Source organism: Cherax quadricarinatus, chromosome 2 (genome assembly GCF_038502225.1).
Source record: "Cherax quadricarinatus isolate ZL_2023a chromosome 2, ASM3850222v1, whole genome shotgun sequence".
Classification (NCBI taxonomy): Eukaryota; Metazoa; Arthropoda; class Malacostraca; order Decapoda; family Parastacidae; genus Cherax; species Cherax quadricarinatus.
The window spans coordinates 19,476,469-19,502,576 of NC_091293.1; the positions used below are offsets into that span (position 1 = coordinate 19,476,469).

Consider the following 26,108-nt stretch of genomic DNA (forward strand, 5'->3'; position numbering starts at 1 on the left):
TCAATGTATGTCAAAGGCCCTAAAATCTGGAACACCCTACTTGAAAACTCTAGAACTGCAGACACATTCATCACCTTCAAAACTACCATTAGAAAACATCTTATCTCCCTGATACACCCTGTCAACTAACTACACGAATACCACCTGGTGGTTCACACTTACACTCACTCACCCATTTGACCATAAACAGAAATATTAATCTCAATCTTAAAATAAAGAATCTTAACTAGTCATAAGTTGGCCTGTGATACTCCAATACTGAAACTCTGTACTATGCCAAAACAAAAGCATTCACATTGCTAAACCCACAAACTAGTATTTAGTCACTTAGCCATAATACCAACTTACCTCATAATTTGTAATGTTTTGAAATTAAGAATTAAACTAAGTCTGCCCGAAATGCCTAGCCATGCTAGGCGTTCTAGTGGTACACTCTGTAATTATTATTTTAATACATGTAAACTACACAATAACCAAATTCTGTAAACTCAGCATTGTAATACTTATAGAGAATAAACTTTGAATTTGAATTTGAATTGTAAACACTAGTGCTGAGGAAAGTTTGGAGGATCCACTGGGAAGTTGTGGGTGACACTGTAAGTTGTTAGTGTCCCATACAACCCTAACAAGCAGCAGCAGTGTGGTGCAGCAGCAGTGTGGTGCAGCAGCAGTGTGGTGCAGCACAGTGTGGTGCAGCAGCAGTGTGGTGCAGCACAGTGTGGTGCAGCAGCAGTGTGGTGCAGCACAGTGTGGTGCAGCAGCAGTGTGGTGCAGCAGCAGTGTGGTGCAGCAGCAGTGTGGTGCAGCACAGTGTGGTGCAGCACAGTGTGGTGTAGCAGTAGCAGTGTGGTGCAGCACAGTGTGGTGCAGCACAGTGTGGTGTAGCAGTAGCAGTGTGGTGCAGCAGTGTGGTGCAGCAGTAGCAGCAGTGTGGTGCAGCAGTAGCAGCAGTGTGGTGTAGCAGTAGCAGCAGTGTGGTGTAGCAGTAGCAGCAGTGTGGTGCAGCAGTAGCAGCAGTGTGGTGCAGCAGTAACAGCAGTGTGGTGCAGCAGTAGCAGCAGTGTGGTGTAGCAGTAGCAGTGTGGTGGTACAGCAGTGTGGTGCAGCAGTAGCAGCAGTGTGGTGTAGCAGTAGCAGTGTGGTGGTACAGCAGTGTGGTGCAGCAGCAGCAGCAGCAACAGTGTGGTGCAGCAGCAGCAACAGTGTGGTGCAGCAGCAGCAACAGTGTGGTGCAGCAGCAGCAGCGTGGTGCAGCTGCAGGTTTACAACCTCAAGTTAACTTCACTTACCTTGAAGAAGGAACTTGTCTGTTAGACATTTGAGTTACTGCACTAAAGACAATTATTGTTGCACAATGAAGCCACCATACTTCCAGGAGAGAAGTTTACCTCACAGAGTAAATAAGGTGAGAACATATGAACCTCTTAACGTGTTCAACTGTGCAATAATATTGCAAGAATTACCCATAATATGTTAGGTAAAAGGACACATGTGCAACTTATGTGACATTTTAGACCCGGTGGCTTGGTGGCTAAAGCTCTCGCTTCACACACGGAGGGCCCGGGTTCGATTCCCAGCGGGTGGAAACATTTCAACACGTTTCCTTACACCTGTTGTCCTGTTCACCTAGCAGCAAATAGGTACTTGGGTGTTAGTCGACTGGTGTGGGTCGCATCCTGGGGGACAAGATTAAGGACCCCAATGGAAATAAGTTAGACAGTTCTCGATGACGCACTGACTTTCTTGGGTTATCCTGGGTGGCTAACCCTCCGGGGTTAAAAATCTGAACGAAATCTTATCTTATCTTATCTTATCTTAACGTTTCACTCTCTGAGAGCTTTATTAAGCCAGTAAAAATGATGTAAAGACACAGAGGCTATATAGAGGTAACAGCGTGAAGTAAGAGAGCATAAATAAAGTAGTAGGCCTACTGGCCCATGTTATATATAGTACTAGCAGCAGTGGAGGTAACTCTTGGTTACTATGTGAAGGTTACTTGTGTTGTTTGGAGGAGAACTCTTGCTTATACCTCAGAGATGGTGAAACTGCCTTTGTTAGCTTTAATGGTGTTTGAAATGACAATTAAATATGATTCAAACATTTATGTCTGGAAATTTGGCAAACGCTCTCGCTTCACATGGTGAGTGTGCGGGTTCAGTTCCCAGCGAGGGTGGAAACATTGGATGCGTTTCCTTATACAGGTTGTCTATGTTCGCCCATCAGTAAAATGGGTACCTGGGTGTTAATCGATTGGCGTGGGTTGCATCCTGGGACAAAACTGACCTGATTTTCCTGAAATACTCTGCATAACAAGCGGCTTTCTGTATATTAGTATGTCATTGATGTCGGCTAGGACTCTATATCTTGTACATGTAATTGCAGAAATGAAGATATTTTAATTATTATTATTATTATTATTATTATTATTATTATAGGTGGGCATCACTGATTTATATTAAATGGTTGGTGGAGTTCCTGTGTTGTACTCGTGCACAATAAAAATGAGCCCCTCTAGTTTTTTTGGGTTATCCCAGGTAATTCACACATGTTATTGTGTATGATAATTGTCATCACCTGAACTTGTGTAACTGTACCTATGTGTAACTATAGCTAAATGAACTTAGTTATTTGTTCAAGTTGCTTCTTCCTAGTAGGTTTAGCACTTCTTTTTTTATTATAATAATGATTCTACATGCAGTGATGTATTTATTGAGACATGTTGATAAAATAAGATTTTGTTTGGGTTTTTAACTCCAGAGGGTTAGCCACCCAGGATAACCCAAGAAAGTCGGTTTGTTGTCAAGGACTGTCTATCTAATTTTCATTGTGGTCCACAGTCTTGTCACCCAGGATGTGACCCACACCAAATGATTAACACCCAGGTTTCTACCCTTGCTGGGATAGAGCCATATACACTGTGTGCGAAGTGAGTGTGTTGCCTACTAGGCCACGGACCACCTTGTGTTGCTTCACCATGTATACTTTGTCACAACCTCTGTAAGGGATTGTACAAACACCTTCATTAAGCTGGTACTGGCCAGGACTTTGATGGATGTGCTAGTTGTAATAGTGACTCTATTGTTGGCTTCTGCAATTACATTTAAAATGTTCAAGGCAACCTTGCTCTTGGGAAGATTATAACTTTGTTTATAGTGGTGTTAGTGCATGGAGAATTAATGATTTTGGGGATTTTTCCTTGCTGTCCTTGAAACACTTCTCAGTGTATGCATTAATGCATGCAGAAAGGCAACTTGAACAGTGCATGTGTACATCGCAGGAACTCCAACCATTTAATGAGATTCAGTGACACCTGCATCATGATCAAAGATATGATGCTTTCCAGGGCATAGTTCTAGCTGCTCAGTCAAATTATGTTCCAAATAGGGAAATCAGATCACACAAAAATGATCCTAAATGGATGAACAATAGATTAAAATATCTAATTGGTCAAAAGAGAGGCATATATAGGCAAATCAAAAGAGGAGAGGGGCAATTAAGAAATCGATATATTTAGTTAAAGAGAGAAATAAAAAAGGGAATTAGAAAAGCAAAAAGAGATTATGAGGTTAAAGTTGCAAGAGAATCTAAGACTAACCCAAAAGGATTCTTTCAGGTATACAGAGGTAAGGTCAGGGACAAGATAGGCCCACTCAAAAGTTCCTCGGGTCAGCTCACTGACAGTGATAAGGAAATGTGTAGAATTTTTAACACATACTTCCTCTCAGTTTTTACACAGGAGGATACCAGCGATATTCCAGAAATGATAAATTATGTAGAACAGGACGATAAACTGTGCACGATTAGGGTCACAAGTGACATGGTCCTTAGGCAAATAGATAAGTTAAAACCTAACAAATCCCCAGGTCCTGATGAACTGTATGCAAGGGTTCTAAAGGAATGTAAAGAGGAGCTTAGCAAACCTTTGGCTAATCTTTTCAACATATCACTACAAACTGGCATGGTGCCAGATAAGTGGAAAATGGCAAATGTGATACCTATTTTCAAAGCAGGTGACAGGCCCTTAGCTTCGAACTATAGACCAATAAGCCCAACCTCCATAGTGGGAAAATTTATGGAATCAATAATTGCTGAGGCAGTTCGTAGCCACCTTGAAAAGCATAAATTAATCAACGAATCTCAGCATGGTTTTACAAAGGGGCGTTCCTGCCTTACGAATTTATTAACTTTTTTCACTAGGGTATTTGAGGAGGTAGATCATGGTAATGAATATGATATTGTGTATATGGACTTCAGTAAGTCTTTTGACAGGGTCCCACATCAGAGACTATTGAGGAAAATTAAGGCACATGGAATAGGAGGAGAAATTTTTTCCTGGATAGAGGCATGGTTGACAAATAGGCAGCAGAGAGTTTGCATAAATGGGGAGAAATCAGAGTGAGGAAGCGTAACGAGCGGTGTTCCACAGGGGTCAGCGTTGGGCCCCCTGCTGTTCACAATCTACATAAACGACATAGATGAGGGCATAAAGAGCAACATCAGCAAGTTTGCTGATGACACCAAAATAGGCCGTCGAATTCATTCTGACGAGGACATTAGAGCACTCCAGGAAGATTTGAGTAGACTGATGCAGTGGTCGGAGAGGTGGCAGATGCAGTTAAAAAAAGACAAATGCAAAGTTCTAAATGTTGGACAGGGCAGTAACCATGCCACATATAAACTAAATAATGTAGATCTTAATATTATGGATTACGAAAAAGATTTAGGAGTTCTGGTTAGCAGTAATCTGAAACCAAGACAACAGTGCATAAGTGTTCACAATAAAGCTAATACACGTAGAATCCTTGGCTTCGTATCAAGAAGCATAAATAATATTAGTCCTCAGGTTGTTCTTCAACTCTATACATCCTTGGTTAGGCCTCATTTAGATTATGCTGCACAGTTTTGGTCACTGTATTACAGAATGGATATAAATGCTCTGGAAAATGTACAAAGGAGGATGACAAAGTTGATCCCATGTATCAGAAACCTTCCCTATGAGGATAGACTAAGGGCCCTGAATCTGCACTCTCTAGAAAGACGTAGAATTAGGGGGGATATGATTGAGGTGTATAAATGGAAGACAGGAGTAAATAAAGGGGATGTAAATAGTGTGCTGAAAATATCTAGCCTAGACAGGACTCGCAGCAATGGTTTTAAGTTGGAAAAATTCAGATTCAGGAAGGATATAAGAAAGTACTGGTTTGGTAATAGAGTTGTGGATGAGTGGAACAAACTCCCAAGTACAGTTATAGAGGCCAGAACGTTGTGTAGCTTTTAAAAATAGGTTGGATAAATACATGGGGTGTGGGTGGGTGCGAGTTGGACCTGATTAGCTTGTGCTACCAGGTCCGTTGCCGTGTTCCTCCCTTAAGCCAATGTGACCTGACCTGACTAGGTTGGGTGCATTGGCTTGAGCTGGTAGGAGATTTGGACCTGCCTCGCATGGGCCAGTAGGCCTGCTGCAATGTTCCTTCGTTCTTACGTTCTTATAAATTCCTTCAATGTCTTGAATCATCCTTAATTACCATTTCAGACACCATTAAGCAGAATAAAACAAGTTCATCATATCTGAAGTGTTAACAAGAGTTCTCAACAAAATAAACCCTGCCATCACACAGCAATCAAGAGTTACCTCCACCACCACCACTACTATGTACTACTACTACAACTACTACTATCTACAACATGGGCCAGTAGGCCTGCTACAGTGCTTATGCTTTCTTACCTCACATTGCTACCTATATATACCTCTGTAGTTTTGTATTGGCTTGACAAAGCTCTCAGAAAGCAAAACTTGGCCACAATAAAATGTCACAAGAGTTGCACATTTTTACAAGGAAAAAATTATATTGCACTATTATAAGCACTTAACATTTCATTTAAAACTAAAATTTGTCAGCATCAATTTTTCTATACCTTATACAGTATACCCCTGGTTATTGGCCATAATCCGTTCCAGAAGGTCGGCCGAAAACCGAATTAATATTTCCCATAAGAATTAATGGAAATACAATTAATCCGTTCCAGACAAAAATATTCACAAAAAAATAATTTTTTTAACAATTATGTAAGTATTACATACCTTTATTGAAGGCTAATGCTGGCTTCTGGAAGATAGGGAAGAGGAAAGAGGGAGGAGTTAGTGTTTGGATGCGGAATCCTGCTCCATAAAGACTTTAGGTAGCAAAGCCTTCTCTGGGGTTACTTAACTTCTTTGTCTTTTAATGAAACTAGGACCAGCTTGAGTCACTGGACCCCTGTCTCACAAAATAACTGTCCAGAGTGCTCTGTTTCTGGCGTCTCTTTAACCTTTTCAGGGTCGGCAGGCCCTCTCCCAAACCTGTTCTCAGGGTCAGTAAAAATTCGAAAAAAAAAAAATATTTTTTTCTTATGAAAAGATAGTGTTTTTTTTTTCTGAATTTTATAGGCTAAACAAAAAAAAATTTTACCATCAATACTTACCGAGGTATGGAGGTGTGAAGTTGACAGAAAATGATCGGCATACGGTAACATCACCGACTGCCGGTCACCCGGTATTACTTTATTTTTTTAGGTACTGTTTTCTATTATTTTTTTTTTATTTTTTTTCCAAGTAACTTTTATGGCCTGTGAGACCAATATCAGCATTATTTTGTAAGTTATTTCTTTTTCTATACTACACAATAACTGCATAAACACTGTTGTCACTGTTTTGTTTACAAAACATATTTATACAAACGAACAATACAAAATGTTGTTTATTACTATTTTTCTATATTTTATATACGCATATACAGTCACAGGACATGTTTTTAGAAGTTCTGCAGCCTGTGGAAGTCTTTGAAACATGGTGTCATGCACAGTGGTGTTTTACACTCCTCACACATAAAACGAGTGTCTCTGCATTGTTGTGGGTGTTTTTTTGTATGTGCACAGACATAACACCTCTTCTGAGCCTTTTTCTTGGAAGCAGTAGCAGGCAGTTTTGTTAGGAAGTGATCATCATGCTTCAGACGAGAAGGTAGTTGTTGATAATTACGTGGGCGGTTTTTTATTGCAGGTGCTGTTCCTTGGTACTTGATTATTATTTGTCTGATGACAGACAAACAAAATTCGCCATATGGTGGTTTGTTTCTGGTCCTCATATATATTATAAGCATTGAGCATGGAAATGTCCAGAAGATGGAAAAAAAGTTTTATGTACCACTTATAACTCTTGCGAACACAATCAGCAAACCCAGTCTGCATGTCACATTTGTCCAATGAATGCATATTGTGGGTGTAGTCAATCACAGCTGCAGGTTTTAGAATGGGTTCATTGCTTTCTCTATGCTTCCTGCCAGTGTCTGCCATTTCATTAGGGTGAACTGCTGCCATGATGTCATTGGCAGCAAAGGCTTGCACCTCACCTCTACGAGTGCCAGCGTCGAACCTGGGCATATGTTTACGATTTGCACGCGCTGTGCCACACACATCTGTCATGTTCACTCACAAGAAATCACTGATTAAGGGGCTTGTGTACCAGTTGTCAGTATATAAAATATGTCCCATACCAAGATACGTTTCCATTATTGTTCTAACCACATCACCAGAGATACCCAGTAACTTCCTGGTATCTCGCAATGTATTACTTCCAGTGTACACAATTATATCCAATACAAGACCACTGTAACAATCACAAAGCACAAACAATTTTATACCAGAGCGTTTCCTCTTGCTTGGTATGTATTGCTTGAATGAGAGTCTTCCTTTGAACAGAATCAAAGACTCATCAATAACAAGCTTCCTGAGGGGATAAAAATACATATTGAATTTCTGTTTCAGATACAGCAGGGTCCCGCTTTACGGCGTTTCGCTTTACGGCGTTCCGCTAATACGGACATTTCAAATTATGACCAAAACTCGCTATACGGCTCCCCCCACCTGTCTTTCTAATACGGTCACAGCGGCCCACCGAGTTTGTTTACATTCTCCCTGAGCACATCTCCTTATTATGTCTGGAAACTTTCCAAAATTTCAAGTGTTTTAAAGTTATTGTATATTTTATATGTATTGTACTTGATAATTAAACTTGTGTACACCTGCACCTAAATAAACTTACACACTGTGCTGGCATGTAGGTACACATTAAAATCACTAAGAGTCTCTCTACTCTTGATGCAATAATAATAATAATAATAATAATCTCTTGGGTGCATTAATGTCGCATATTACGTTAATATAGACATTTCCCTTAATCTATCTATGATATTTTTTCAAAATTATATAAGAAACACATTATGTAACACACAAACATGATACATGCACCCACAGTATAAAAATTTATACAAATATATATGAGATGTTTACCAAACGGTTTGTAGAAGTGTCGGAAGAATTACGTTTTCGCTAGCCCGTCACCTGTTACTAGGGATAACTGTAGAAAAATATTCCTTTCGTATGCCTTCACTTTATAGCTATAATTCTGTACTAACTTGTACACAGTGTAAGAGTATTTGTTTCATGATTTAATTATTATAATAATAATAAAAATATTATAAGGTAAAAGTTTCACAAACTCTTACAAATGTACATGAATGAACTAAAACTGGACACGTATTAATACCGTCTATTTCGCCTGACCGAGTGATCGTCCACAACCTGTTCAGTTTGTTTGTTTACGCTGTCTGAGCTCGGTGTATCATTAAATGTTGTATATTACGTTAATATACACATTTTCATTAATCCATCCGTGATATTTTTTCAAAATTATATAATAAACACGATACATAACATAAATACATAACAACATATGTGTAGAGAACCTAGGATAACCCAAAAAAGTCAGAGTGACTTACTTCCATTGCCTTCACTCAGAGCATCATTTCTTCTCAAAATGATGTTACATGAGAATGGGAGTGTTCTTCTTTATTTATTCTACCGTATCAATGTAGAGACAACCTGTACACAATGTAACTTGTACACAAACCAGACGTGTACACTGTTTACAAAACTTACCTTCGCCTGGTTTGTTTACATAACTCTGCGCCTGTCCTCTCTCATGCACTCATTCTTTCTCTCTGGTATGGTAGCCTGGCTGACTACCATACATACCACACTTGATTTTTTACAATAAATACTACTCATCTCACCCTATATTTTAAGGTAAGTAATGAGTGAACTGTGTATACATTTTATCGCTCTGGGATGCTTAAATATCATAGAATAGTATGTGTGGGTGGGTTGGCCTGGTATGGTAGCCTGGCTGACTACCATACATACCACACTTGATTTTTTACAATAAATACTACTCATCTCACCCTATATTTTAAGGTAAGTAATGAGTGAACTGTATATACATTTTATCGCTCTGGGATGCTTAAATATCATAGAATAGTATGTGTGGGTGGGGTGGCCTGGTATGGTAGCCTGGCTGACTACCATACATACCACACTTGATTTCTTACAATAAATACTACTTGTCTCACCCTAGATTAAGACTATAAATATTTTAAGGTAAGTAATGAGTGCACTATGTGTGTATTGTACTTTTTTATTGTTTTTTGATGCCTGGTTCTATTGCTAACATAATATATGTTAGTGTAAACTTGTTATCTAGTGTTTGTATGCATTTGTAAGTGGGAAAAAAAGGGTGTTCCACTTTACGGCGGTTTCCGCTTTATGGCGGTAGCCTGGAACCTAACCCGCTGTATAAGTGGGGCCCTCCTGTACATGAACACATTCCTAATCTTACATAACCTGTCATTTCTGTCAGGCCTGGTTTTGTCTGAGAAGTGAAGCATACGTAATAGTAGCACAAATCGATTCACTCCTATTATATCACTGAAACCTGGGGTTGCAATCAAGCGGTTTGTTGGCCAGTATGATTTCACACTGTGCTTATACACATGTGGCATAAGCATTATTGTGGCAAAGAAAAGATACATCTCAGCCACAGTTGTCTCCTTCCACTGGTGTAGGCATGAGTTTGGTGAAAGTATTGTGTTTGCCATGGTGTACTTGTAGTATCTGTTGCTTTCCCTGACAATAATTTCCATCAGGGGTTCGTCAAAGAATAACTCGAAACATTCCAGTTCACTGGCATTGTTCCCAAGTGTACAAGATGGCCATATTCCACTTTGACTTTCATCAAAGTGATGGGGATTGGGAGCAAAATTGGCAGCTTCCTGCCAATCCCAGGTGTGGTCTGCTGGTGGGTACTGGATATTGACTGGTGGTTGTGGTTGTGGAGGCTGGTGTGGTGGGTGGGTGGGGGATGGTGGCCTTTGTTGTAGATCAGCTGAGGCAGCAGCGTGGGTGGCAGCATGGCCCACTGCTGGTGCCTTACGCCCAGCACCACCACTACCACCACCATGCACATTTTCCATCCCAATTTCAACACTATCATCTTCATTTTCACTGTCTGTTCCTGTTGTACAGCCATGGGATGTACTCCGAGATGTACTTCTTCACCTTGGAATAGCATATGGCACACTACCAGAGTGCATATATCGTCGTATATACTGACTCTTCACTGGAGAATATTCCACTTCACTATCACTACTGGAACTGTTTTCAAGGGCTTGTAGTTCATATTCACTATCACTATCATCAAAAGTGCTCACAACTGAGTCTGGGATTTGGGAAAATAGGAGTTTCCTCTTTGATTCTGGTACAACTGAATGTGAACAAGCTGGCCCAGCAGCAGTGGTGGAAGGCTGAGGGTTGTCTGGGTTTTCCTCACTATTACCAGTGTTATGGTCATTAGTTTCGGTCACAACCTCGCCAAAACCTTGAGACTCATCTTCACTGGCACTTCCATCTGTATTAGAACTGTCACTGGGGAACAAAAGTGTCCCAGTTCGCCGAGGAGTGAGGAGCTCCTTACCGCGAGGCATGGTGAACAAGGTCTACTAAAATGGCATTCCCACAATGCACCACTGGGTCCCAGAATTTTTTTCTACTGCGCACACCGACCACGCAGACCCATTCTCTCACATCTAGGCCTACCAGCTGTTTCCCGCTTAATTTGAAGCCGCTAGAATTTATGCATACTAGTACGGCACCAACCCTGAAAGGGTTTAAGATTTTCCTGAAGTGGGACAGGGTTTTGTCACTAAACATGTTGCAGATATGGCTTGTTTCAGCTTTGTCAGTGTGGTGTTTCTCTACAAAAGCTTGCACCCTAATCCACATTGCACACACCTCTTTAATCTCTGAAGAAGGCACCTCCTTCATTCCCTCTTCCTCCTCCTCTGAAGCAAGTTCCTCAGCTGCAGTCTGTTGTTGTTCAAGTTGAAGCTCTTGCAGCTCTTCAGTGGTTAGCTCTTCCCTGTGGTCCTCCACCAACTCTTCGACACCCACACCACTTGCCTCCAACCCCAGGGACTTCCCCAGTGCCACAGTAGAGTCCACAGGGTCGGCAGGGTCAGGGTCAGGGTCAGCCTCAAACCCTTCAAAATCCCTCTCTTGGACACAATCTGGCCACAGTTTTCTCCAAGCAGAGTTCAAAGTCCTGGAAATCACTCCCTCCCAAGCCTTACCTATAAGGCTTATGCAATGGAGGATAGTGAAGTGATTCCTCCAGAACACTCTTAGGGTCAACTAAGTGTCTGACGTCACTTCAAAGCACTTTTGAAACACTGCTTTTGTGTAGAGTTTTTTGGAGTTAGAAATGACCTGCTGGTCCATGGGCTGGAGGAGAGGAGTGGTGGTAGGAGGTAAGAACTTCACTGTGATGAAACTGAAGTCCCTAAACACTTAGTTTTGCAAGTCTGGAGGATGTGCAGCAGCATTGTCCAGTAACAGGAGGCACTTGAGTGGCAATTTCTTTTCCAGGAGGTATTTTTTCACACTTGGGCCAAACACATCATTAACCCACTCTTTGAAAATTTGCCTTGAGACCCATGCCTTATGATTAGCTTTCCACATCACACACAATCTATTTTTCATGACATTGTTTTTCTTGAACACTCTGGGATTTTCTGAGTGATACACATGCAAAGACTTCACTTTGAAATCCCCACTAGCATTACCACACAACAGAAGAGTAAGCCTGTCTTTCAGAGGCTTGTGTCCTGGTAGTGCCTTTTCCTCCTGGGTAATGTAGGTCCTGTTTGGCATATTCTTCCAAAACAGGCCTGTTTCATCACAATTGAACACTTGTTGGGGTTTGAATCCTTCAGCCTCTATGTACCTCTGGAATTTCTGCATGAATTTTTCAGCCGCACATTTGTCAGAACTTGCTGCCTTAGCATGCATTACAACACTGTGTATGCCACTATGCTTCTTAAATCTATCAAACCATCCTTTGCTGGCCCTAAATTCACAAACTGCAGCACTTGTTCCATGCATTTTCTTTGCAAGATCCTCATGCAACTGCCTTGCCTTCTCACAAATAATAGACTCCACAACACTGTCTCTCACTAATTCTTTTTCCTTAATCCACAATAATAATAACTTTTCCATCTCTTACATTATTGGTGCCTTTGTTTAGTTAGAAAAGTTACTCCTTTTGCAACATTAGCATCTTTGATTTGTTCTTTCTTTGCCAAGATGAATGTAATTGTTGATTTATTCTTGCTGTACATCCTGGCAAGTTCCACCACCTTCATACCACTCTCAAACTTTTCTATCACTTCATGCTTAAATTCCATGGTGTTTCTCAATTTCTTTACCACAGGAACTTTCTTTGGAGCCATGGCTACTTATTTCACAGTTGCACTGCAAAAAAAAAAAAAAATGGGAAACAAACAAAATGTTTGGATGTATGAGCAGAAGCTTCCTCAGCCACCGAGAGACAAAGCCAAACTGACGCACAAGTGGCCCCAGCCGGCGGATGGATGCGTCCCAAACGGCCAATCACCGAATTAACGGCCGATAACCGGGCGCCGAAAAACTGGCCGATAACAGAACCAGCCGATAACCGGGGGTCCACTGTATAATGTTAATGTTAAAATATTAATTTAAACTTCTTTTACAGTACATGAATGAACACAAACATATTGATTTGGAGGATATGACAGATTACCTAATCAACAATTATCGAGAATTTCGAGGCAAGAATAAAAAGGCCTTCATGCGAAGTGTTGAGAAAGGTAAGTACTGCACTGTTGTATTAACCCTTAAACGGTCCAAATGTATATATACGTTCTCTCGCGTAGTGCCCCAAACGTATATATACGTTTCCTTTGTCATTTATTCAACATTGGCACGATAAGCCTGTCGCCTAGACATGAGAGAATGGGTGTGCGCACTCACTCTGCGCCATATGAAAAAAATTGGGGACGCCTGTGTACCATATGCTCTTTTTTCCTATTAAAAAAAAAAAAGATTTTTTTTCTCAAAAAATTCGGCGCTACGCGAGAAAACGTATATATACCTTTGGACCATTTAAGGGTTAATATATATATTTTTTGATAAGTTTCTTTGTATATTTATATATTGTGTTGTACAGCATATTCTTCACAGCAAAAGTTATCTGTATGAGAAAAACATCAAATACAGTTAATACCCTTACAATATTAGGAGGGAATAATCATCACTGTGATGCATGGTAGATAATTCATTCTCAGTCTTATAAACTAAATTTTCATTACCTTTTAAATAAATTTACTTCATTCTTATCACATTACAAGGTATTACATGTACATAACAATTTTGTTCTGTTTGTCAAGTCTGAAGCTATTTGACCAACAACTGATTGTCCAAATATTAGCTGCTATTGAACTGCAGTGCCAGACAAGCCACTTATTTGTGATTAAAAACAGTAATTAATTTATATTTATTTAACCCAACCTAACTTAACCTATAAACTGGTTGCTACCTATCAGTAGCCTTTTAAATACTGTTCACAGCCTGGCTGAGTGAATAAACAGCCTAATGTTAAATGTGCAATGTTCCACATACAAATTTCTCTACCACAAGACATGCAGCTTTTTATACAGTACAATTGAACTCCTGAATTAGCAAGAGATCTCATGAATTTGGAATTCTTGAATACAGTAATACAAAATTTTGTCCATTTAACCCTTTCAGGGTCCGTCCCGTAGATCTACGGCTTTACGTTCAGGGTCCAAACCGTAGATCTACGCCATGAGCTCAGCTCACTCTGATAAACTGTGAGTGGTACATTTGGGCCTAGATATGAGAGAATACATCTATGTGGTATGTGTGCACCACATAAAACAGATCCTGCAGCACACTGTGCATAATGAGAGAAAAAAAATGAAATCATGATTTTTCGATTAAAACAGCAACTTTGCAGTGTTTTTTCGTATGTTTTTTATAGTTGTATTTGCGATTTCTTGGTCTCATTTGATAGAATGGAAGACATATTACAGAAATAGAGATGATTTTGATTGGTTTTAGCATTGGAAATGGCTTGAAACTGAGCTCAAAGTAGCGGAAATGTTAAATTTTTGCCGATATTCAAGAGTAAACAAACAACCTCACACGTCTAATACACATCAGCTGGTGGGTCTAATATACATTCACAAATATGGTGATGATATTTATACAATTATTACAGTATTGCATAACAGTAAATCTTCTATTTTTTGGTGTGAATAAAAATTCATTATGTGAATAAAAAATCAAAATGGAATTTATTTGTAAAGCCTCAAAACATAACTAATGAACAGAGGAAATGTTAGTTTAGTGCCAGGAATGCCTACATTGTTCATTCTGGACCCTATTTTGAAATTGGAATATTTTGAACTTTGTGTTAAATTGGCCAAATTAACAATTTCCGATCACTTTATTTTGTAGTTGAAACAATTGACTTGGCGATTTCTTGTGCTCAATCGATAGAATAGAAGTAATACTAGTGAAATAGCTAAGAATTTGGTTGATTGGAATAATGTAATTGGCCTAAAATGGGAGTCAAAGTCGGCAAAATCGCCGATTCGTAAATATCGCTGACACATCAAAATTCGCGAGAGCATAATTTCGTCAGTTTTCCACCAATTTTCGTACTTTTTGTTTTATTACCTTCACAAAAAGATTCTCTACGATTTCATAAGAAAAAATAACAAATTTTTTTTTTGAAATATCTTGGACACTGGTGCGTGACTCCAGATTTGGGCCTTGGACCCTGAAAGGGTTAATAAATATTACTAAAGATTTGTGCTCATTTTGTGTGTTAGAGGTCATCTCTCTTTAAATTTTGCTTTACCCAGGTTAATGCCGAACATTTACTAGAAAAAACCATACCACGGGTGGGATTGAGCCCGCGGTCAGAGTGTCTCAAAATTCCAGACCGTCGCATTAGCACTTATAAGTTAAATAATGTTGAACTTAGCCATACAGATTGCGAAAAGGACTTGGGGGTTATGGTAAGCAGCAACCTTAAACCAAGACAACAATGCCTAAGCGTACGTAATAAGGCAAATAGATTACTGGGATTTATATCAAGAAGTGTAAGCAACAGAAGTCCAGAGGTCATACTGCAGCTTTATACATCATTAGTAAGGCCTCACCTAGATTATGCAGCTCAATTCTGGTCTCCATATTACAGAATGGACATAAATTCGTTAGAAAACATTCAGCGTAGGATGACTAAATTAATACATAGCATTAGAAATCTTCCTTATGAAGAAAGATTGAAGACTCTTAAGTTACATTCACTTGTTAGACGAAGAATGAGGGGAGACCTGATCGAAGTGTATAAGTGGAAGATAGGTATTAATAAAGGGGATATTAACAAGGTCTTGAGGATATCTCTCCAGGAGAGAACCCGCAGTAATGGATTTAAATTAGATAAGTTTAGATTTAGAAAGGACATAGGAAAGTATTGGTTTGGAAATAGGGTAGTTGATGAGTGGAACAGTCTACCTAGTTGGGTTATTGAGGCTAGGACTTTGGGTAGTTTCAAATTTAGGTTGGATAAGTACATCAGTCTGTAGTGGAAGGAAGGCGGGGTAGGGGTCGGCCTAGGAAGGGTTGGAGGGAGGGGGTAAAGGAGGTTTTGTGTGCGAGGGGCTTGGACTTCCAGCAGGCATGCGTGAGCGTGTTTGATAGGAGTGAATGGAGACAAATGGTTTTTAATACTTGACGTGCTGTTGGAGTGTGAGCAAAGTAACATTTATGAAGGGATTCAGGGAAACCGGCAGGCCGGACTTGAGTCCTGGAGATGGGAAGTACAGTGCCTGCACTCTGAAGGAGGGGTGTTAATGTTGCAGTTTAAAAACTGTAGTGTAAAGCACCCTTCTGGCAAGACAGTGATGGAGTGAATGATGGTGAAAGTTTTTCTTTTTCGGGCCACCCTGCCTTGGTGGGAATCGGCCAGTGTGATAATAATAAATAAAAAAAAAGTACATGAGTGGGAGGGGTTGGATTTGAGTGGGACTTGCACATCGGAGCTTGTTTCTTGGGTGGCATTGAAAATAGGGCTGGTCAAATGTTTGTTAGTGGGATGAATTGTAAAGGACCTGCCTAGTATGGACCAACAGGCCTGCTGCAGTGTTCCTCCTTTCTTATGTTCTTATGTTCTTATTAGCCACTGGACCAGCGACGGTCTGGAGTTTTGAGACTCTCTGACGGTGGGTTCAGTCCTGCCCATGGTATGGTTTGTTTGCAATCGTGTCATTACGATTTCGTGAGTCATTTACTAGAATGTCTAATCTAGAATATCCAAATTCAAAAGTGAGAATGTTTAGATAATCTGGTTAATGTTGACTTTAATATAAATGTCTAATCTGAGCATGCAATAGGTGTTTCCTTCATCAGTTGTATTTGCTGTGACCATTAGGAATGTATCCCTCCAGAATATCAAGGGCTTGTAGCATTGCATATGCAGTATGATATGGATTTCACAGTTATTATTCACATTTAGTGAAAAATTCTTTGATATGCATAAATGATTAAAAATGGCACCATGGTCATCTGCTCTATATTTCTGTCGGCAGTTGCACAGCCCTAAAGTTAGTTTTCATCAACATTATAACAATAGTGCAAACACTTCTATTAGGAAAAAATATTATATATGCTATGTAATTTTTCATTATTCAAATGCTGATGATTCATTCTTGCATTTTGTACAGCGTTTGAATGGCACCTGTATTGTCGTAAGCAGAATGAAGAAAGCAGTGACATTGAGGATATCATAGATAGTGATGGAGGAGGTTCAGATGTCATGGATATCACTGAACCTGAACACCCAGTTAAGGTAAGTTATTAAAATCATGTGTGGAAAGTACAGTGGAACCTCAAATATCGAACTTTCTTCAGTCCAGAAGGCTGTTCGAGTGCCTTTACCGAATGAATTTATTCCCATCAGGAATAATGTAAATTAGATTAGTTCATTTCAGACCCTCAAAAATACACTTATAAAAGCACTTACAAAAATACACTTACATAATTGGTTGTGTAAAGTAAAAGGACACAAGTGCAACTAATGTGACATTTATTGTGGCAAAGTTTCGCTCTCCAGGAGCTTTATCAAGCCATTACAAACAATACATGGACACAGAGGGTATATAAAGGCTCAGAGTGAGGTGAATACTAGTGAGGTACCATTTCGATGTTCACTAGTGGTAGTAGTAGTAGTAGTAGTAGTGGTAGTGACAAAAGTAATACAATATGGTAGAGCAATTAATTCGTACATGAGTAAAAGGATATAAAAGCTATTATGAATTAATTGCTCTACCATATTGTATTACTTTTGTCACTACCACTACTACTACTACTACCACTAGTGAACATCGAAATGGTACCTCACTAGTATTCACCTCACTCTGAGCCTTTATATACCCTTTGTGTCCATGTATTGTTTGTAATGGCTTGATAAAGCTCCTGGAGAGCGAAACGTTGCCACAATAAATGTCACATTAGTTGCACTTGTGTCCTTTTACTTTACATATTGTCGGTAATTCTACCAACTTTATTACATAATTGGTTGTGTTGGGAGCAGTTCGATTTTTGAGGTTCCACTGTATATCAATTCCACTTCATTTAAGATAACATGCAACTCTTCAGCTCTTGTTATCTCCCTTATTTTTGCTTCTACAATGTGTTTTTTGACAATATTTCTAGCATAATTTGGCTTATGCTTTGATATTAGACTCTTCTAATTTTTTACATCCTTTATTCTTACTCCTACAGTGTCTGTTTTAACACAGGATTTCTAGTACCTATAGAAAGTACAGTGGTCCCTCGATAATCGTAGTTCTCGAGAATCGTAGATTTCGGAAATCATAGGGATATTTTCGTATAAACATGGGCTCGTTAATCGTAGATTGACTCGCAAATAGTAGTTCGTCCAGGACGTACACACAGCCCCGAGCCGCCTCACACTCCTTTCCCAGCCAGTGTGCCATTGTTTATCAGTGAGTGAGGATGATCCCACGAGTTCATACGATACATTTCATAATATTCCATTCGTTTTAGTGTTTGCAACTGCTAAATATGTCACCATGGCTCCAAAGAAAGCTTCTAGTGCCAGCCCTTTGGTAAAGAATATGAGAAACACATATAATTTAAGAAAAAGTTTGTAGAAAAATATGAAGGTGGTGGTGGTAGAGTGGAAGCAGTTGTGATAGTGTAGATGAATGGTTCAGAGAACCGACATGTTGATAAATTAGACACATGTGCAACTCTTGGTTGATAGTGGTTGATGGTGGTAGAGGGTGGTAGTGATGGTTGTAGCAGTTGTAATAGTTGTAATAGTAGTTGTAATACTGGTTCTTATGTTATTGAGGCTAGGACTTTGGGTAGTTTCAAATTTAGGTTAGATAAATGTATATGAGTGAGAGGGGTTGGATTTGAGTGGGACTTGCAGATGAGTGGATAGTTATCAAAGCTTATTTCTTGGGTAGCATTGAAAATTGGGTTGGGCAAATGTTTTGTTAGTGGGATGGATTGTAAAGGACCTGCCTAGTATGGGCCAACTGGCCTGCTGCAGTGATCCTCTGTTCTTATGTTCTTAAGGTGGTAGCATTGTAATAGTGTTAGAAGGTGGTAGTGGTGGTAGAGGGTGTCTTCTTTAGTGATTCAGCAATTCTACCAACTCCTCCAATGTTGTTGGAGTTATATAGGGCTACAGAAAACACCGGCGCCTCAGCTGCTGCTTCACCACCATTATGGACGGTTTACTCTCAGTGGCCCTTATATACCCAAGAACAACACAACACAACACCTCTCGTGACATACATAATGACTTATTTTATTCATTCTAGAGTATATTCCATGTTTCTATGTTATTAATATTGTTTATTATGTCATATTAGTTGAATTGTGATAAATAAGCTGTAGAGTTGATATTACTGTCATATTCTCCAACAATAAACTTGCCATCCCTCCCTCACACAAACAAGTCTCCAATAAGAATGTAAGAAAGGATGAACACTGCAGTAGGCCTGTTGGCCCATACTAGGCAGGTCCTTTACAATCCTTCCCACTAAGAACATAACAATGGAAGAACACTGCAGGTCTAAGAACATAAGATTGGAGGAACACTGCAGACACTGGCCCATACAAGGCAGGTCCTTATCAAAATGACCTCTACCCAAAGCTACCCAAGAATTTACTCCCGTACCCAATGACACAAATCAAACTCAGCCCCTCCCACTCATATATTTGTCCAATCTCTTCTTAAAGCTACCCAAGGTGGTGACCTGTACTTAACTCTGTGAAGAAGTGTCTTGTGTGCTCCCCGTGGAGTGAGCCAAGATACCCTCAATCGAGCAACTTTACCAGCAGCTTAAGGAAGAATTGAGGGTAGCGAAGATGGAGATACGGCGATTGACTGAGGAAAACAAGAGGATTCGTAGTAGTCCTGTTTCGAGTCCTCAGGTCAAGAAGGGAACGTGGACAGTGGCTGGAAGCATGAGACAAAGTTGATGATCAAGAAGACGAATGGAAAGGTAGAGACGACGAAGAAGAAAGAGACTGCTGTGGAAACTGTTGTGGAAACATCCAATGCATTCTCGGTGCTATCCGACGAATGTGAGTCGACTACTGGAAACGCCACTACAAACAACACCAAGGAAGGTATGAATATTGTTGTTGTTGGGGATAGCCAGGTTAGATATATGGATAGGACTCTCTGCTTGAAGGACAGGAGTAGGAGACAGAGAGTTTGCTTTCCTGGGGCTGGGATGGAGGACATTGTTAGCCGGCTTGAAGGTTCAAGACAGCAATAGACATAATTAGGAAGAAGAGGGGGGGGGGGGCGCCCTGTTATATGTGGCATTTTGCCAAGAAGGGGCGTTGGAAATGAATGGTTGTCCATAGCAATTGGTATTAATTGCTAGCTGGATAAATACTAAGGATAATGCAGTACCATTCATTGACAACTGGGACAACTTCTATGGCCAAAATGACATGTATGCTAGGGATGGGGTTCACTTATCCAGGGCAGGTGTGGGTTTTCTTGCTAGCTCAGTTGAGGGGGTTGTTAGGACTTTAAACTAGGATTAGTTAGAGGTATGGGTTTGAAAATGATAAAAAATGAGTATGGATATATTGACTTATGCTCTGATATTAAGAATCTTAATAGTAACTGTCATGGAGTAACCTTAGGTAATGATAATTTCAGAAATTGTGTAAAAACAAAGGTGAATAGGAAAAATGTGCAGAAGAAAAAACATATAATGGTATTTTATGCTAACAGTCGAAGTGCAAGAAATAAGATTAATGAACTACGTTTGATAGCATGTGCTGGGAACTTCGATGTCATTGCATTAACTGAAACGTGGTATGATTTAAAGATTCGGGATATGATTGTTGAGTGTAATATTCAAGGGTTTAAGTTGTTCCATGTGGATAGATGTTGTGGAAAGGGGGGAGGAGTTGCATTATATGTTCGAGAAAATATTAACTGTTGCATAAAAACAGGTATAAAAATATATGGAACAGCAACAGAATCTGTTTGGGTAGAGTTTGTAGAAGGTCAAGAAAAGCTAATTCTAGGTGTAATATACCGACCTCCAGGCTTGGATCACGATAGAGGGAGACTAATTTGGGACGAAATTGTTAGGGCTTCTAGACACAATAATATAGTGATTGTAGGGGATTTTAACTTTAGTCAAATAAACTGGAATTCTTTGACCAGTAATCTGGAGTCCAGTGACTTTATGGAAACAGTTCAAGACTGTTTTCTGAAGCAGTGTGTAACAGAGCCTACCAGGGGTAATAATTTGCTTGACCTAGTCTTGTCAAATAAGGAAACACTCGTAAATAATCTGGAGATCACTGAAGAGCTTGGCGCAAGTGATCACAAATCCATCACTTTTAGCATTAACTGGGAATACAGGAATAATGATAATACAGTAAAAAATCCCTGATTTTCGTTCTGCCGATTATAATGTACTTAGGGAACACCTGTCAAATCTTGATTGGGGTTATCTAGCTAATGATTCTATTGACGATCATACTTATGATTACGAAGGGATCTGCGTTTATGATTCTTTTCTTAATAATGTACACTATGCTCAGAGTATATACATTCCCCAGAGAGAAATTAGATCTGATAATAACGATCCCAAATGGGTTAACAGGAGGATAAAGCATTTATTAGGGGAGAAAAGGGGAATATATAGGCGCATCAGAAGGGGAGAGGTTAACCTTACTGACCAATATGTTCAGCTTAAAAGAGAAGTAAAAAAGGCGATTAGAAAGGCTAAATGTGACTATGAAATTAGAGTTGCTAATGAATCAAAGACCAATCCAAAGGGGTTCTTTCAAGTGTATAGGACAAAGGGTAAGGAAAAAGTAGGACCTCTGAAAATTGGGAATGGACAGCTGACGGATAACGAAATGGAAATGTGTTCCATATTTAATGACTATTTTTTGTCAGTTTTTATACAGGAAGACATAAATGAGATTCCAGAAATTAACAGTTATTCAGTTCCTGACGAATTCAAATTGACTAATATTACTGTCATGAAGGACATGGTTATCAAACAGATAGACAAACTGAAGCAAAATAATTCCCCGGGTTATTTTCCAGGGTACTTAAGGAATGCAAGATGGAACTTAGTCAGCCATTAACGAGTGTGTTCAATGCATCCATCCTTACTGGTGTTGTGCCAGAGTTGTGGAAGATGGCCAATGTGGTTCCTATATTCAAGTCAGGGGATAAGTCCACTCATTCAAATTAACGTCCAATAACATCTATAGCCTGACATCTATAGTTGGCAAATTACTAGAATCAATTATAGCTGACATTATTAGAAGTCACCTTGAAGAGCATAACTTGATGAATCTCAGCATTGGTTTACGAGAGGTCGTTCCTGCCTGACAAACTTACTGACGTTCTTCAATAGAACATTTGAGGCAGTAGACAGTGATAAAGAATATGATATTGTTTATTTGGATTTTAGTAAAGCCTTTGATAGAGTACCTCACAAGAGACTCTTAAGAAAAGTGGCAGCTCATGGTATAGGAGGTAAAGTTCTAGCATGGATAGAGGCATGGCTTACCAATAGAAAGCAGAGAGTTTCCATTAATGGGTTCAAATCAGAATGAGGCTGTTACTAGTGGCATTCCACAAGGATCAGTTTTAGGCCCTCTCTTGTTCATAATTTACATTAACCCTTTGACTGTTTAAGCCATATAAATACGTCTTACATGCCAATGTTTCTGACGTATTTATACACACAAATTCTAGCGGCTTCAAATCAAGCGGGAAAGGCCTGGTAGGCCTACATGAGAGAGAATGGGTCTCAGTGGTCGGTGTGCACCCTGTGAAAAAAATTTGGGACCCAGCGGTGTATTGTGGGAACGCCATCTTGTTAGTCCATTTTCACCATGCCTCTCGGTAAGAAGTTCCTCACTCCTCGGCGGATTGGAGGTCTTTTGTTCCCAAGTGATAGCTCTAACAGCGATGAAAATGTCAGTGACAGTGAATTCCAGGGTTTTGAAGTGAGTGTTACCGGAAAAAGTGCCCAGGATAACGTAATTACTGATGAAAACCCAGATGACCCACAACCTTCCACCTCTGGTGCTGGGCTGGCTTGTTCACGTTCACGTTCGCCTGTACCAGGACGAAAGAGGAAACTATTTGGTCATGTTACAACACCCAGATGTTAGCAGTGAATGTGATAGTGATTTCAAGGTCATTGAAAGCAGTTCTAGTGGCAGTGAGGGTGTATATTCCCCAGTGAAGCGGCAGTATGTACGACGTAGCATGTTTCATATGTTGATCCAAGGGGAAGGAGAAACTCTGGGAGCACATCCCGTGGCCCTACACCACGACCTGATAGTGAAGATAACGATATTGTTACGATGGGTATGAATGATGCGAGTGAGGGAGCAGGCAGTGGTGGTGATAGTGATGGTGGCACGGCCCATGTGGCACCATCAGCGGGCCACGCTACTACCCACGCTGCTGACTCTGCACAACAACCAGCCTCACCCGACCCCACACTCCCACAACCTTCACAACCACAACCACAGTACAATATCCAGAACCCACCAGCAGACCGCATCTGGGATTGGCAGGACGGTGACGAGTTTGTTCCCAGTCCCCATGACTTTGATGAAACACAAAGTGGAATAAAGCCATCATGTCCACTTGGGAACAGTGCTAGTGAACTGGACTGCTTTGAGTTATTCTTCGATGAACCCCTGATGGACATCATTGTCAGGGAAACAAACACATACTATGATTACACCATGGCAAATACAATTATCTCACCAAAATCACGGCTACACAAGTGGAAGGAGACAACTGTGGCAGAGATGTACCTGTTTTTTTGCCACAATAATGCTTATGCCACATGTGTATAAGCACACTGTCACCACATACTGGGCAACAGAACGCCTGATTTCAACTCCAGGTTTTAGTGACATTATAGGTGCCAATCGTTTCCTGATACTGTTACGTATGTTACACTTTTCAGACAAAACCAGGCCTGGCAGAACCGACAGGTTATATAAGATAAGAAATGTGTTTATGTACCTGAAACAAAAGTGCTGCATGTATTTTTATCCCTTCAGGAAGCTTGTTATTGATGAGTCCTTGGTTTTATTCAAAGGAAGACTCTCATTCAAGCAATATATACCAAGCAAGAGGAAACGCTTTGGTATAAAGTTATTTGTACTGTGTGATTGCAGAAGTGGTCTAGTTTTGGATATCATTGTGTACACTGGCAGTAATACTTTGAGAGATACCATGAAGTTATTGGGTATCTCTGGTGATGTGGTTCGAACAATGATGGAACCATATCTTGGTAAGGGGCATATGTTATTTACTGATAACTGGTACACAAACCCCTTACTCAGTGATTTCTTGCGAGTGAACTTGACAGACGTGTGTGGCACAGTGCGTGGTAATCGTAAACATATGCCAAGGTTCAACGCTGGCACTCGCAGAGGTGATATGCAAGCCTTTGCTGCCAATGACATCATGGCATTTCGGTGGCATGACAAACGTGATGTCGCATTGTTGACATCAGTTCACCGAAACGAAATGGCACACAGTGGCAGGCACAACAGAGAGACCAATGAACCCATTCTAAAGCCTGCAGCTGTCATGGACTACAACCTCAATATGCACTTAGTGGACAAATGTGACATGCAGATTGGGTTTGCAGATTGTGTATGCAAGAGTTATAAGTGGTATATAAAACTTTTTTTCCATCTTGTTGATATCTCTATGCTAAATGCTTGTAACATATACAAGTTGAAGACCAACAAAACACCAAAATATGGTGAATTTTGTTTGCCAGTAATCAGACAAATAATCGCAAAGTACCAAGGAGCAACACCTGCAATAGACCAGCGCCCACGAAATTACCAACACACGTCATCTCGTTTCAGGCCTGGTGATCACTACCCCATACAACTGCCTCATACTACTGCCAAGAAAAATGCTCAGAAGAGGTGTTATGTATGTACACATACCACAAAACTCCCACAAACACGCAGAGACACTCGTTTTATGTGCGAGGAGTGTGAAGTGCCACTCTGTATATACCCATGTTTCAAAGAGTTCCACAAGCTGCAGCAGTTCTAGGAACGTGTTCAGTGACTGTACATATGTATATATATTATGGAACAATAGTAATAAACATTGTTTTGTATTGTTTGTTTGTGTAAACAAAGTGTATACACAAACTAATAGTGATAAAGTTTGTTCAGTTATTGTGTTGTAAACAATGAGTGTATATTTGAACAATGCACCTTACATTGGTCTCACAGGCCACATAAGTTACTTGGAAAAGAAAAATATTGAAAAATGCAAGAAACTTTTGAATTAGAGTAAATAAAAGAATACCGGATGGGCGGCAGTTGCCGCTGTTGCCGTACGCACGTCACTTTATGCAAACTTTGCGGCTCTATATCTCGGTAAGTACTGATGGCAAAAAATTTTTTTAGGCTTAAAACACTCAGAAAAATATTCCTAACATTTTCATAAGAAAAAATAATTTTTTTTTTTCGAATATTTTGCGGCATAGAATGACAGTTTCAGAAAGGGGCCTGCGACAGTCAAAGGGTTAATGACCTTGATGAAGGGATTACGAGTGACATGAGCAAGTTTGCTGATGATACAAAGATAGGCCATATGATTCTTTCTGAGGAGGATAGCAATGAACTGCAGGAGGATTTAGACAAATTAATGTCTTGGTCTGAAAAATGGCAGATGAAGTTCAGTGTGGATAAGTGTAAGGTACTGGTCCTTGGTAATGGAAATAACCCTCGAAGCTATAAACTAGGTGAAGTAGAGCTTCATCATACAGAGTGTGAAAAGGACTTGGGAGTCATGGTAAGCAGAAACCTAAAGCCAAGGCAGCAGTGCCTAAGTGTGCACAACAAGGCAAACAGATTACTTGGATTTATCTCAAGAAGTATAAGTAACAGAAGCCCAAAAGTTATTTTACAGCTCTATTCATCACTGGTGAGGCCTCATTTAGATTATGCTGCTCAGTTTTGGTCTCCTTACTTCAGGATGGATATAGACTTATTGGAGAACATACGGAGAAGAATGACTAAAATGATTTACTGTGTAAGGAATCTCCCGTATGAAGATAGACTTAAAGCCTTAAATCTTCACTCTCTGGAGTGACGTAGAATGAGAGATGTCATTGAGGTGTATAAGTGGATGACGGGCATAAACAAAGGAGATATTAATAAGGTATTGAGGGTGTCGAACCAGGTAAGAACCAGAAATAATGGATTTAATGGAAATATAAACACATATGCAGTAT

The 26,108-nt window shown here is 39.9% G+C and overlaps 1 protein-coding gene across 4 annotated transcripts in view; it reads left to right on the plus strand.

The window, feature by feature from the left end:
• The first annotated feature begins 631 nt into the window (after positions 1-631).
• LOC128688590 (nuclear valosin-containing protein-like) overlaps positions 632-26,108 on the plus strand; it is a 337,361-nt gene continuing 311,884 nt past the window's right edge. For 2 of the 4 annotated variants that reach the window (XM_070087533.1, XM_070087537.1), the window contains exons 1-2: positions 12,941-13,055; positions 17,001-17,125. In XM_070087533.1, coding sequence (XP_069943634.1) covers positions 17,073-17,125 — 53 coding nt within the window. In that variant the 5' untranslated portion in view covers positions 12,941-13,055; positions 17,001-17,072. Of the gene's footprint in view, positions 1,406-12,940; positions 13,056-17,000; positions 17,126-26,108 lie in introns of those variants that run through there. The other 2 variants (XM_070087530.1, XM_070087528.1) reach the window with 2 other exon arrangements.